The sequence below is a fragment of the Oenanthe melanoleuca genome, chromosome 3 (assembly GCF_029582105.1).
Source record: "Oenanthe melanoleuca isolate GR-GAL-2019-014 chromosome 3, OMel1.0, whole genome shotgun sequence".
Classification (NCBI taxonomy): domain Eukaryota; kingdom Metazoa; phylum Chordata; class Aves; order Passeriformes; family Muscicapidae; genus Oenanthe; species Oenanthe melanoleuca.
In genome coordinates, this window is record NC_079336.1 from 45,958,753 (window position 1) to 45,972,045 (window position 13,293).

At 36.1% G+C, this 13,293-nt stretch overlaps 1 protein-coding gene across 1 annotated transcript in view; it reads right to left on the minus strand.

The window, feature by feature from the left end:
• Positions 1–13,293, minus strand: part of FRK (fyn related Src family tyrosine kinase) — a 47,947-nt gene that overhangs the window by 10,872 nt on the left and 23,782 nt on the right. Inside the window, exons 3-4 of the mRNA XM_056487412.1 lie at positions 8,299–8,459; positions 7,498–7,666 (exon numbers count right to left, since the gene is read on the minus strand). Coding sequence (XP_056343387.1) covers positions 7,498–7,666; positions 8,299–8,459 — 330 coding nt within the window. The remainder of the gene's footprint in view (positions 1–7,497; positions 7,667–8,298; positions 8,460–13,293) is intronic.

The following is a 13,293-nucleotide window of genomic DNA, read 5'->3' on the forward strand; positions in this document are numbered from 1 at the left end:
AGTAGTGCTGCAATAAAAATCTGTTGCACTATATTTTCAGCTTCACCAATCAAAGCCTGAAAGCACCAAAATCAGTTTAGCATATGCAGAGAAGATGTGTGCATTTTATATATACAGAAACAAATAGCTATTTATAATGATCATGCAATGGCAACCTTATCAGAAATACTAATGTATGCACAGATGTAACATTAATTTTACAATCCCCTAAACACCAAAGTATCTTAACAGCAAATGGTGCCAACTTTTTAAGTGTTACATAAGATCACAACATCTCTAGTTCTATTCATATACATAGTGAACCAATGCAGAAACCATGTCAAAGAAGCAACCAGAAATGGCTCAGGAAGCTAAAGTCATGGCAAATGTAGGATTAAATCTCGCATGTCCTGAACAGGGGATTGATTAGGAAAACATGCACAAATACAGAAGCAAAGCTTTCTAGATCAATGATCCAGTAGTGATCAGATATTGCCAGATATTTGAGGAAGTTGGTGAATAATTTCTCCTTTAAACACTTGTGCAAACAAATGGGAAATTATTCAACTACTGAAATGTCTCCTCCCTCCCAAATCAAGAAAATATCACGGTTAAGATTAGGGAGGAAAATATCTATTTATCCAAGTTATTCTGCTTTATGTCATGTTTCAAAACAAGCTCTTTTTACTCAGTAAGCAGACTAAGTAATTTGAGAAGCCAAGAGTCTTTATGAGTTTTTTTTAATATTAGGTAATCTATAATGCTCCTTTGGGAGTTTGACTCTGTTCCAAACATGGATTTTTAAATTAAGTCAAATTCTTGGAGGATGTTAAATGGCTCAGCAATAAAATTCCAACAGAAAATGTGTTCTACAAAAAGGACTATAAAATCAACCTGCTCACCCAACACCTACCTTGAATGCCACCTCCTGAAAAATGCCCCAGCCTATTTCCCAAAGCATAGTAATGATGTGTGATTTCATATCCCCACATCAGTACAAGAGGAATGATGCAGAAATGCTCCTAACATAGACTTTATGAAAAAAGAGCCACTTGACATTGCTACTTGGGAGAGCAAAGATTACTTTGCAAGGAACAGTTACTCCTCACTTCTGTTTTCTCACACTTCCCCTGGCAATCCCACATTGCCCAATTTGATGAGACTTTATAGGATGGCATTAGGAGGAATGCTCAAAGATTATGGATTTCTATGCCATCAATAAATGGCAGCCAATACTACATATCCTCAACAGGTATAGAGTAAATGACACCTGGTCTGGATAAAGCAGAGATTATGACAGAGAGAAAACCAAAAATATCTGTCGTGCTTATTTTTCTTGTTTAGAACAACACAATCTTTATAGATTTACTTGAACTTTGCCCAATTCTAGATTTTTTTTTAAATTAAACTCTAGAGTTGTCTTTTTAAGTTTTGGACTCACTTTGATATTGATTTAAAATTCTGCCCCATTTGTTTACTTGTTTCAAAGTATATGCATTGTCATAAAAACCAGCCTAAAATCTAGAAGCTGCATGGTGTGAAGCATTCTGCCTCCAAAAGCAGATGCATCACCATGACTAATGATTTAGCATCAGTGCCAAAATTTGACAAGTTGATCCTAAAAAGGATAAACCACTTGCTCACTTAGGGTCCACCAAATCATGGACCCTCTATGGATCATTATACAGGATTTCTTTGCACCACAGAATTTGACAGTCTGATTTGTTCCCACCATCAGACTGTGCCTACAAGGAATTTCTCAGTTTAATCATGCTATAAACTTCTTCCAACAAACTGAAACCAAGAAACATGTTTTTCACATATGACAACTTTCAATAAATTGATCAAGGAAGTATTCCATTAGCTGAATAGCTGCAAATCCTTTTCTACATTGTAAAAGCAAATAGCAGTGACAATAATGATTACCAGCCAGAAAAAGATCGATAATTATTTCTTACATATTTTAAAGAGCATATGTAACCTTCAGTTTTACTTAGTTTGTATCTTTAAATAGTGCAAGTAGCAGACAGCACCTCAATCCCCCACAGCCTTGTAGATCTTATAATGTACTTATTAAGAAGATTGGATGCCAACTGAAAAAAATTCAGAAGTGTCTTTATGAGTGTTCTGCCTAAGATTCGGTTTCAGCAACTGAATAAGCAAATTAAAAACTGCCTCTAAAAGCAACCAAATATGCTTGTTACAAATTAGTTGGATAAAGCCTGTCACAATAGTGTCAAAGAATTTACAGTTACATGCCTTTGAGGAAGGAAACACGTGCCACATGGAATTTCAAATAACTGAGGGGGGTTTAGCTTGCAGTTGAATATGTGTGTTTATAATGAAATATATATTTTCACCTGTAAGTGGAAAACACAGAATAAAGAGCAGGTGGAAGTAGAAACCACTTGGTCATTAAATGATTAGGTAACACAAGCCTTTATTGAAACAAGTAGAGGCTTCTTTTGTGTAAGATACCAGTTTGGGAGTAGATTTATCAGGACATTAAGAAAATACAGTCTTGATAGTCTATTTTTTTGAATGAGAGATGTTTTTCTAAATTTCAAAGTCATTCTTAAGAACAAAATGTTGGAATTTCTTTGAGCTGTTCAATGTTGTGCTGCTCTAGCAGGAATCACCTCTAACTTAAGCCTACTTAAAGCAGATATATCAGTTCTGATTAACTTTGCTTTGAAAATATTTTGTTATAGATCTAAAGAAGCTTCATATTCTAAGATAAACACTGATAATCTGGAAATGAGTTGGAGAGGAAGGCCAGTTATTTTCCAGGTTCCACTGGCCTAAGTGTAAATGGCCCTAAAATATTTGATAAACCCATCACAAGACCCTTTGTTTGCAACTTTTCAATAAATCTTCCCAAATTGCTTCAAAGTACCCTTGTACTTCAGAGGAATTGAGTCCTCTACGTAAAGTTTATAGAAAACTAATTTATGTGGAGACAGCATTAAGCATATAACTATGATCTTCTGAAGAAGTTTATGAATAAGAAAGAAATAACATAGAAGCTAAATATATGGCAACATAAGAAACTAAAACAGCCTATTCACATTAACAGATGAATAATATATTTTTTTGGATATTCTCAAGTAGCTTTGTCACCATACAAAAGTAAACGGCCACATACTGAATTAAATGGAATAAAAAAATTCTCTTTTTCTCAGGGAAATTGGGGTACTTCCCTGAGTGCAAAGCTTTTTACACTTCATATATATTAAAGAGATTAAAAATTAAAGAACTGAAAATATTATTAAAAACTCCACTGACAGTACCAACCCAGACACTCTATTGGGAAATCCTCCTGAAAAAAAAGTCATGCTTGGACAGTTTCCATGCAGAGAGAAGCTTGGGAGATACTTTACAACGTGATAATGACAAATGGATCCGTCAACTTCAACAGGCACAAGGAACTTTATCAGATACAATTAATTGGTGATGATAGATGTCTGCTTCACATGCTGACAGCTGGAGAAGCAAGCTAGCCCAGACAATAGGTTCTAGAAAATCCATCACACTCAACACAGGACAAAGTATAAATCCCTGCTGCAATGATTTCCACTTAAATAGAAAGAAACAGTGTCTCAATGAGGAAATAAAAACAGAAATATGAAATGACATGTTCAGGGACCTGCATCAAGACAGTGCTGTGCAATGCCAAAACCAGAAATAGCAACTGCTGGTTTCTAGACTGTTTTCCTATCTACTGATCCCTGCACCTCTTTGAAAACTGTGGGTCAACAGCTCAAAAGTCAGAGATGTTCCTTAAGGCAAAGATGTTCTTAGGTTTTGTTTTTTCATTCACACATTCATGGCTGTATTTGGGGCTGGTAAAATGTCACAGATGTCTCCAAAGCAGAGACAAGTGAACCAGTGAACAAATAAAAGAATGATTTGAACAAAAGCATCACATTACTACTGCTTTTTGTTTATAGTCACACTGAACAACAAATTGTAAAAGGAATAAAGAGAGATGACATTGACAATGATATTTGAGAGCAAAGAGTGGAATGATCTCAGGGAATTTCAGTTGTAATTGTGCTGGAGGGACAAGGGATGTGTGCAAATTGTTGACTTTGGTTTTGTGATTATGGTGTTTTGCTTTTGGTGTGGAGAATTATTTTTCTTGATGTTAGTGAAGTTTATGAATGGGGAATATGCCACTCAAACTGGAGCAGTCTGCTCCTGGAGGACTGCATCCCATGGAAGAAATCCCTACTGGAGCAGTTTATGAAGAACTGCAGCCTGGAGGTGGAACTCAAGCTGGGATGATTGTGGAGGACCCTCCTGTGGGAGATACTCCTTGTTGGAGCAGAGGAAGAATGTGAGCAGCCCTTCCTCTGGGGCAGAAGGAGCACCAGAGACATGTGATTCACTAACCACAACCCTCATTCTCATGTCGAGCTGCCTCCTCCCAGGAGGAGCAGGTAGAGTGTTCAGGAGCAAAGTTAAACCCAGGAAGAAGGTGGCAGGAAGGAAGCTGTTTTATGATTTTTGGATTCCTGGAATCTGACTTTACAATCAATATAGAGATCTGATATATCTGATATATGAGTGCTTCCTGCTAATTCCTGCTAATTATTAAAAAATCTTCATCTATCTGAGAGGCCAGACACCTAAAAAGAGGGAAAGCATTGCTAGTATGCTGCACATCAATGCTTCTGAAAGAAACAGTTGTGAAATTTTGAGTTTGTATAAAATATTTCAAAAATTGTCTCATGCTCAAAATTGGAATGGAAACCGACTTCTGAATACCCTAATCACTCACAAGTCAGAAATCACACATTGGTATCAAGGGAGCCAATGACTTTGGGGAAAACCCATTACTGCCACTTTACCAGAGAAAGTTTATTTGAGAAATGAGAAGGATACTATCTAACAAACTGCACTTAGCCTTTCTAAAGACAGCTGAAAATTGGTTTGACCCACCCTGTGTTTACTTCCAGAATGGAAAGAAAAATTAATACATTAAATAGGCTTATTACAAGAAAGGGTTAAAAAGAAGACATCAGGCAAGTTCAAATGTGAAATAAGGTGCACATTCTTACAGTGCCTTCATCTTAGGACTAGAGGACTTCTCATTATTGTGTAGTCAAGAACAAGCTGTGTTTTGATTAAATATAAATGCTAATCTCAGAAGAGGGATGATGTGTAATGGCATATAACAGCAAAGTATTCTGACTATATATGGTCTAGAACAGATGTACACTGCAAAATAAAACTCAGCTGGAAAACCCAAAGTAACAGAAATACTTTCTGGCCTTCTGGCCTATAAATCTATGACATTCTGATTGCCTTATGCTCTTTGCTATTGTTCACAATGTTATTACCCTTGCTCAACCTGCTCCTGTGTGGTAATAAGCATTTTTCCATTTCACAATTTCTCTGGTGGTAAAGCCTTTCTAGCAGAACCATTTCCATCTCAGCCCCTTATATTTCCAGCCAGATCACTTTGAGTTTAACACATTCCTCTGTTTTTCTGATGACTTGCCTGTCCAGAGAGTCTACACTATAAAACAGCTTAATGAAAAGTTTGTAGTTTAAAATACAACCCCTCCTGCCCCAGTGTAAAGCCAAGTGATTCAGATCTTTGAGCCAAGCAATAGGTGAGGCTCAATTTACAATGTGTTCCAGGCACTGAAGCCTGGAACACTGCTTATGTGAACATTGGAAGCTTCAATGCTCAACACAATCTATTTCTTGATTACTCATTAACTATTATGTTTTCCTTTCATTTATCAACTTTAGGTTATGGTGAGTGAAATTACCAAGCCTTCCCTTTGCTGAAATTTTATTAGTACCAAGGTAAACATTTATTACTCAGATTACGGTGAGAGTATTGTGGTTTGTCCTTAATTAGTGAAGTGTTATTCCTTATGAGTAACAATGAGCACAAGTTATGGAAAACCAATGTGCTGATTACTGTAAGACACTCCAAATGCCTTTCACTATACAGTGAAAAACACTGTATAGAAGAGGATAATTCCCTGGAGAAGTAATACTAGAAGGTTAAATGCTTACATTTGTGACTGTTTGAACTGTTTCTGTAGAACAAGATAGTTCACAAACTACAGTGATAAGAGATTCAGCATTAACTACATAATTATCAAGGACAAATCAAAGTCTTCATTCTGAACAACACCATGAGCAATGCATGGCTTCCTTATCACAGTGTGAGGTCACATCCAGTTTGGACTTCTAACAGCCCTAACTCAATACAACCCACAATGCAATCAGTAAAACTACTGCTGTTGACCTCAGCAAGAGTCAGACTAGAGTGGGAAAATCTGAGATAGAAAAAGTATTGATTAATTGAGCCCTTTTTCCCAAGTGAACTATGATACTACAGAAAGAATCACAGTTGAAGGAGTTTCTTCCTTTATAAGAGCTAGTCTATACGTGATAAGAAGTTTGCAGTGTCTAATGTTTATTCTGATAAAAAGACCTGGTTTCTGTTTGCTGAGTCACTAGGGAGATGCACCTGTTCACTGAAAAAAGTATTATCTTTTATATGAATTATAGAAGGTCTTTAGTTTGAGCAGTCTTTATATTTTCAGTTAAGCAGAGAGAAAAAAAAGGTACTTATTTTCTTTCAGTTTGCATGTCCCAAAACACAAAAGATATCCTGATACAAGAGAGCCTTAAAAAATATGTTTAAATTCTCCCCTGTTCAGGAGACCATTCAAGCAGTGCTCAAGCATATTGATGTTATTCTGAATCAAAGGTCTGAATCTGTTCTGCTTCCTGAATCAGGTTCATTAGTGCCCAACACAAGCATTTTCAATTAACCACAGCTCATGCTGTTATCTCTTTTTAAAAAACATGTATATTATCCAGGCTACCTCTCTTATCTATGTGGTTCTTGCCATCTGCTGGCAGATATTTTATGTTGTCAATTGAAAATGCACAAATTTCTTGAAGTTAATGAAACATAATTAATAAAAATGCTAAAAGCTGTATTAGTTACAATTTTATATTACATGCAAATAGTGGGTATAAATGTTGTGTGTCAAAAACTTTGAAAAATTGTATTCAAGCAATACTAGGATTAAAGCACTCCTTAAGTACAAACTTAGCACAGTAGATACTCTATATTACCAAAGAGATCACTACAATATAGCACCTAATCACTAGAAAAATCCTACAGATGACAAACTGCTAGTAAATCAATTACTTCACCTGTAAATTATCCACTACAGTCACTCATTTCCATACAAACAATACTGTAAAAAGTAGGTACAGCCCTTATTGTGGTTGCCTTTTTATGTGACACAGATGTTGAATTAATTCAGCTCACCTAGAAACAGAAAACTGGATAAAATTCTAATTCAAAATACCAAAGCCTATCTGGACCTAGAGCTTTACTAATCTTCATTTCTAGGTGTGTGGATTTTAAGAATGAGTGCATATACAGATAGGGTCTCTTTGCTATAGCATTTAAAAAGTAAAGAAGCACTCTTGCTCGTATTTCATATTATTAACATTTAAGAATAATTCACATACCTGGTTTTAATGTTTTGATTGCCACGGGGGTGGTATTATTCCACAGTCCTTCCCATACTTCACCAAACTGACCAGATCCTAATTTTTGCACCAATTTCAGAGATTGTCGGTCTATCTCCCACTGATCAACAGTTTTGTAAGACAAATCAAAAGTAGCAGGACTTTGTATCTGGTAAAAGAAAATAAACAATACAATAATTGAGACTTGTAATATTTTTTTCAACAACATACACAAATCATGGGTAACTATGTCATGTAAAGGTGGGAAAGATATAAATAATGTTTCCTTAGAGTACACCCATGTGATAAAGTGAATCAAGAACATAAAATACAACCCTCATACTGGGTGCTCTTTGTTAGACATAAGAACTATACTAAGGAAAATATCCTGCCATTAAAAGCAAAAATTAGAAAACATCCCTCCAGCAAGCTTTTTGAAAAGTGACATATTGTTTGTCAGAACCTTGTGGTTTTGTCTCAGTAATTACTTATGGACAGCTAGAGTTATGAAGCTGGAGATTTCATCTCCATATACATTTATAAAAAGGTATTCATAAATCATGATTTGGCATATTTCCCCCCTCTAAACACTTGATGATTTTTTCAAAATGGCATGGTACTCTATTATTAATTTGTCAACCTCAAGAACGAAACTGTAACACTACCCAGAACTTCCTGAAAACAAGCAGATCATTAGCATCTGAAATGCTAGAAGCAGATATGGGGTCGACACTTTCTGACAGATATCTGATGAGTTAACTCACAAAAATTACTTTGCACAGTGTAGCATCCACTCCTTACCTTTAGGCATGGCTTTCTGAGTGACATGCAGAGGCCATCCCTGTTCTTGCTATAATAGTCAACCAACTCATTCAGAGTCTTGAAAGTTTTCCTTTCAGTTAGAAAAAAGATTCCATCCATCTTTCTGATCCTGTAGTGCTTCACAGATGTGCCATCAAAAACTAAAGAATTAAATATATTAAATGTCCAGGAATTATTGCAGTGGTACAATATAATTTATAACCAAACCATCATCATGTTCCTAAATATATTTATGAGTACCTTAAAATGAATTATTTTAGTTCCAAATTTGTCATCTATTCAAACCAAAGCTCATTGTTCAGATAGCTTTATGTATCTGGTCTATTAGTCTTCAGCTATTCAGATTTGGAGATTCTCCAGCATAAGAACTGATGTAGAAGTACATAAAAACATCTTTGTGAGGCAGCTCGTGTTTCCCATCTTTGAAGACACCAAAACCAGCCAAAACCATCAAACTGACAGCAGTCATTTAGTCAGTTTTTAATATTTCCTCTATCCTCCTTTATTTTAGTGTTAACATTCCAAATAGCAACTGTTGGGCTGGCAGGCATTTTAGAGGAAACAGATATACCCTCCACATAGCCATGGTTCTCTGAAGAGCACTCACATCTTCCAAGGGTTTTTTGAATTTTTTGCATGTTTGGAATATGTAAAAATCAGGCGAATAATGCGCTGTTTCAGATTGCTGAATCCTTTTCAATGGAATCTTTATATTCTAATCTGTTGTGTCTTAATCAATAAGTTACTTATCTACATATCATGGCAGCCAAAGTGTCCCTCCCTGTGACCATTGGAGCACTCTTTTAGATGTGTCAGAAAAAAGGCTGGGCCACTGCATGCTGGGGCTAGACATGGATCAGCACAAGATCAGAGACACAAAAAATGAATATAAATCACACACACAGAAATACACACACACACACACACACACACACAAACACACACACACAAAAAGAGTTTGGAGACCCACTAGTTTAAAGATCTTTACAAAGGAATATCAGTAGAAGCAATAGCAGGCTCATCACAGAGGGCAGTTCAGAACAGCTGAAAAGATATTTATTCACTTATGTGGGTAACATTGACAAGACACTTCATTATTTAGACATCACTGTTCATGTTCAATGGGCAGTAGAGAGTTTATATTACATACAGAAGGGTAACTGATTTAGCTCCAAAGTCCACAGTTTTTACCTCTAACATTAACAGTGTTCCACTGTTAAACCTGGAAGACAGATTCTTTATACTGTTCTACTGCATGCATCTTGGCAATAGCTTTGGTTATAATAACAGAAGAATACATGGTTACATATTGTATGTAGAAAAAACATAGAATAGGTTGCATGAAATTAGCAAAGCTGATAGGAAGAATAATTTCTCTCACCATCTAAGTGATGAAATCAAAGAGGAAATCTCTCCTTCCTTAAGTACTATTGTGGATGATCAAATACTTTTGCACTGTACTGTGCAATTGTCATCCAAGACCACCAGAGAGCAGACAGGAGCTTTTCAAAATACTCCAACTCAGGTAGTATTTTTAGGAATCTGGGAACTTACAATTCTGCATGAGGACAGGAATGAGAATATTTGTAAACAAAATCCATATTACACTGCACTTTTCAAATTATATTTCTTTTTTAATTAATACCCATGATTACTACTTTTTAACTGTAAAATTTATGAATGTTTTTTGTGATGGGTCATTTGGAGCTGAAGCAAAATGAAGAAATGAGTAATTTAGTAAGAACAGACTGAAAATGTAATGACTTTTCCAAAGTTCACAGGAAAATTAATCCAGACAAATTAGTTAGTCTTTATGATCCATTGAACAAAAGGCCAACAGGATGACTGTGTTAATCCAGTTTCAGTTGTATATCACAAGTAATAGTAGTTTGACTACCTGATTTATTTATTAGCAGCATTATAACTATTACTTGTGAAGTAGCTAACATTTATAATGCAAGAGCTGGTATGAAGGATGTGCTCTAATTTCTTAAATGAGCCTTTTACAAAGCCTTATCATTGACAGCATCCAGGTCAGGTGGTGATTTGCTGGAGAAAATTTATGCACTGATAACATCTCATCTTGCAATAAGTAGATTATATTAGTGTAGTATTTGACAGGGGGTTGTTTACTTCTATTTTAGGGCTGAGTTTGGCTGTACAAGTCCTGCAGCACACACTTAGGATTCCACAGCATAATGTGGATCCTCTGCCAAAATTATACAGAGCACATATGGAAGGGACTATCCATAACTCCTTCCAGTAATCTCTACATCCATGCTGGACTACTAACCAGGACAGGCTTGTAATTTCAGTTTCACATAGCTTGGCAGTAGCTGGGTTTGAAGACTGAAGAGGTTTTCTCCTCAACTTGCCCTCTCCAAAAGAATTACAGCTCCCCATTAGATTTCTAAATGGTTTCAGTCTAGCAGAAGGATTATCCTCTCTATCCATCTTCACATGATGGGTTAAGCAGAAGTGGGTTTTGCCACCTGAAGAATGTGAATAAAATAATTTACTAGTTCTTCCCCAGGGCACAAAAATTTATGGTGGCATCAGCAGAGTCCACACCTTCACCAAATGAGTCATGGAGACACTAATGTTCCATTACTGCCAAAAACAATGTGTCCCAACACGGCTCCTGTGAACAGTCCTCCCCAGCACTCAGCATGCATCACTGCCACCAGCACCTCTGCTCTGCCTCCATGCCCAGAGTGGATGTGGGAGGAGGGTGACTCGTGAGATCACCCTCACCAGCACAGAAAGGGTACAGACACAGATCCAAAATCACCCTCTCAGCATGGCCAGGATTTTGCCAGTTCTATGAGCCTGCTGTCTTAAACAACTACCTGTTTTTCCTATGCTGGAACCCAAGAGGAAAGCACACAATATTCTTTTAGGAGCATGGAAAAAATAGCTGAAGAAAACACAAACCATTTACATTGTTACTTAATGCAATAAGTCTTTCAGATACCATTATTCAATGATGGGCTAAGTACAGAGCCTCCTGCTATCATTGGCAATGACACTCAATTAAGCTGAGCACATCTGAATTATGGCTTTTAATTAAAAAGAGGCAACATCTAAGATGGCACCAACATGTTTAAAATTGAATGCATTTCACACCAGATGCTGGAGTCATCAACATAAAAATCTGTCGACAACATGTGCATTTTTAAAATGGGAAAACCTATTTTTAAAATGTCAAACACTCTAAATTTATAGTAACACGTCAGTGGCCTATCCAGCTTGATGAGCTTTCCATTTCACTATTCACAGATGATAAAAATCTTTCTGAACATGAATTTTTGTTTTTAATTTAAATAATTATTTATTATCCAAATCTTACAAATTGAGAGGTTTCCCAACAAGACAAGTTAGAGGCAAAAAGTGTAATTTTAATGAAAGATTGAATTTTTAATTTTTTTTCTTACTACGAAGATCATTTGTCTCCTCAATCAACATTAAATCTCTTATATATCCCATTGCCCATACAAGTAAGAAATCAAGCATGAAATTTATAAAATCAGTTTATAGGTTCTTGGGTAAAAATCTTTCTTCAATTTCTTTTTTACCTAAATGCCATGCTGGACAGAGAATTAAAATATTTTCTTGAAGACCTTATTTCTGAAAGCCAAGTTTTCACTCTTCAAGCCATTATCATCTACTCTGCAATGAAACCAAATCAGCAATAGAAGCTAGAGCTAAACCAATCAGACCTAGAGAGGATGGGACTTTTGAGGTCTAATGTTTCTGGACTGAAAAAATTGGAAACAGAAATTAGGAATTTATTTCAAAATATCAGATTGTGACTTCTCCCCTGCCAGTGTATCAGTTATCATGGAGATAAAAGCCAAAAAGCCATCCTTCTGCCTCTGCTTTCATGCTTCAGAATTCCTTCTGATGGCACAAACAGGGAAGATGCAGGAAAACTCTCCTCTCTGTAGAACCTGGTGAATTGAACAACCTCCTTTCCTACTAATTTCCCACAATACAAACCATTTCATTGTTTGCTTTAGAATGCACTAGCATTCCAAGAAGTAGACAGTAAGCAGTGAGATTATGGACATAAAATATCTAGACTATGATGTATAGGATTAGGTTGAAAGCAAAGGAGTTTGCACAATACAAACAGATGCCATTCAGCTAAGCCCATCCAGCAAGCAGCAAATAATATTTAGCTCTTTGGGATGAAGTAGCATGTTATGGATAAATTATGTTCAACTCTGAGAAGAAGCTAAAAGGTCTAGCAGCACTGGGACATGATGACACCAATAGTGCCTACAGGTTGCTTCAGATTTTATCCTCTTTCTTTACTCAAAAGAGCACAAACATTTAGTAAATCTGAGAGGGTACATATATTCACACATACATGCTCAGAGGACAACCCATGTTTGTGCAAGAAAGACAGCTGGCTCCTGCAGTTGGAGCCTTGCTCTGTGTAAGTTTTCATCAGTGCCCCTCTTATCTTCCTTAATCAAACAAACCAGCATGAAACAAGCCCACACTCTTGGTTTCATATCTTGCTCTTATCACTTATCATCAAATCTCCTCTTCCCAAATAAGCTTATAGAAAAATGTAAAAAAATGTCTACCACAAGCTTTCATAATTGAATCAAATATATTGGATCAGATGGAATAAATTTTCTATCCAAAATTTATAACTAAAAAAACTAAACAGCAGCATCAAAGAGTGATCTTATACTACTACAAATGCTGAATTAATATTTATTTTCATTCTCTTGGATTTTTCCCTGGAGTATCTCATGGTTTACCTAAGATGCTTCCACGTTCCTTTAAAGAAGTGGGTAGGATGTGGGATAAATAATTAATATTTTAAATCTTTCCTAAAAGTCCACAGTTAGAGAATAATAAAAAGAAGTTGCATTTCCACCCCCGGGTGCACAAGAAAAACATTTTTCATTGATTTTTAGGAATGTGCCATGTATTCAAGTGCCATCATTAAGAAGATAA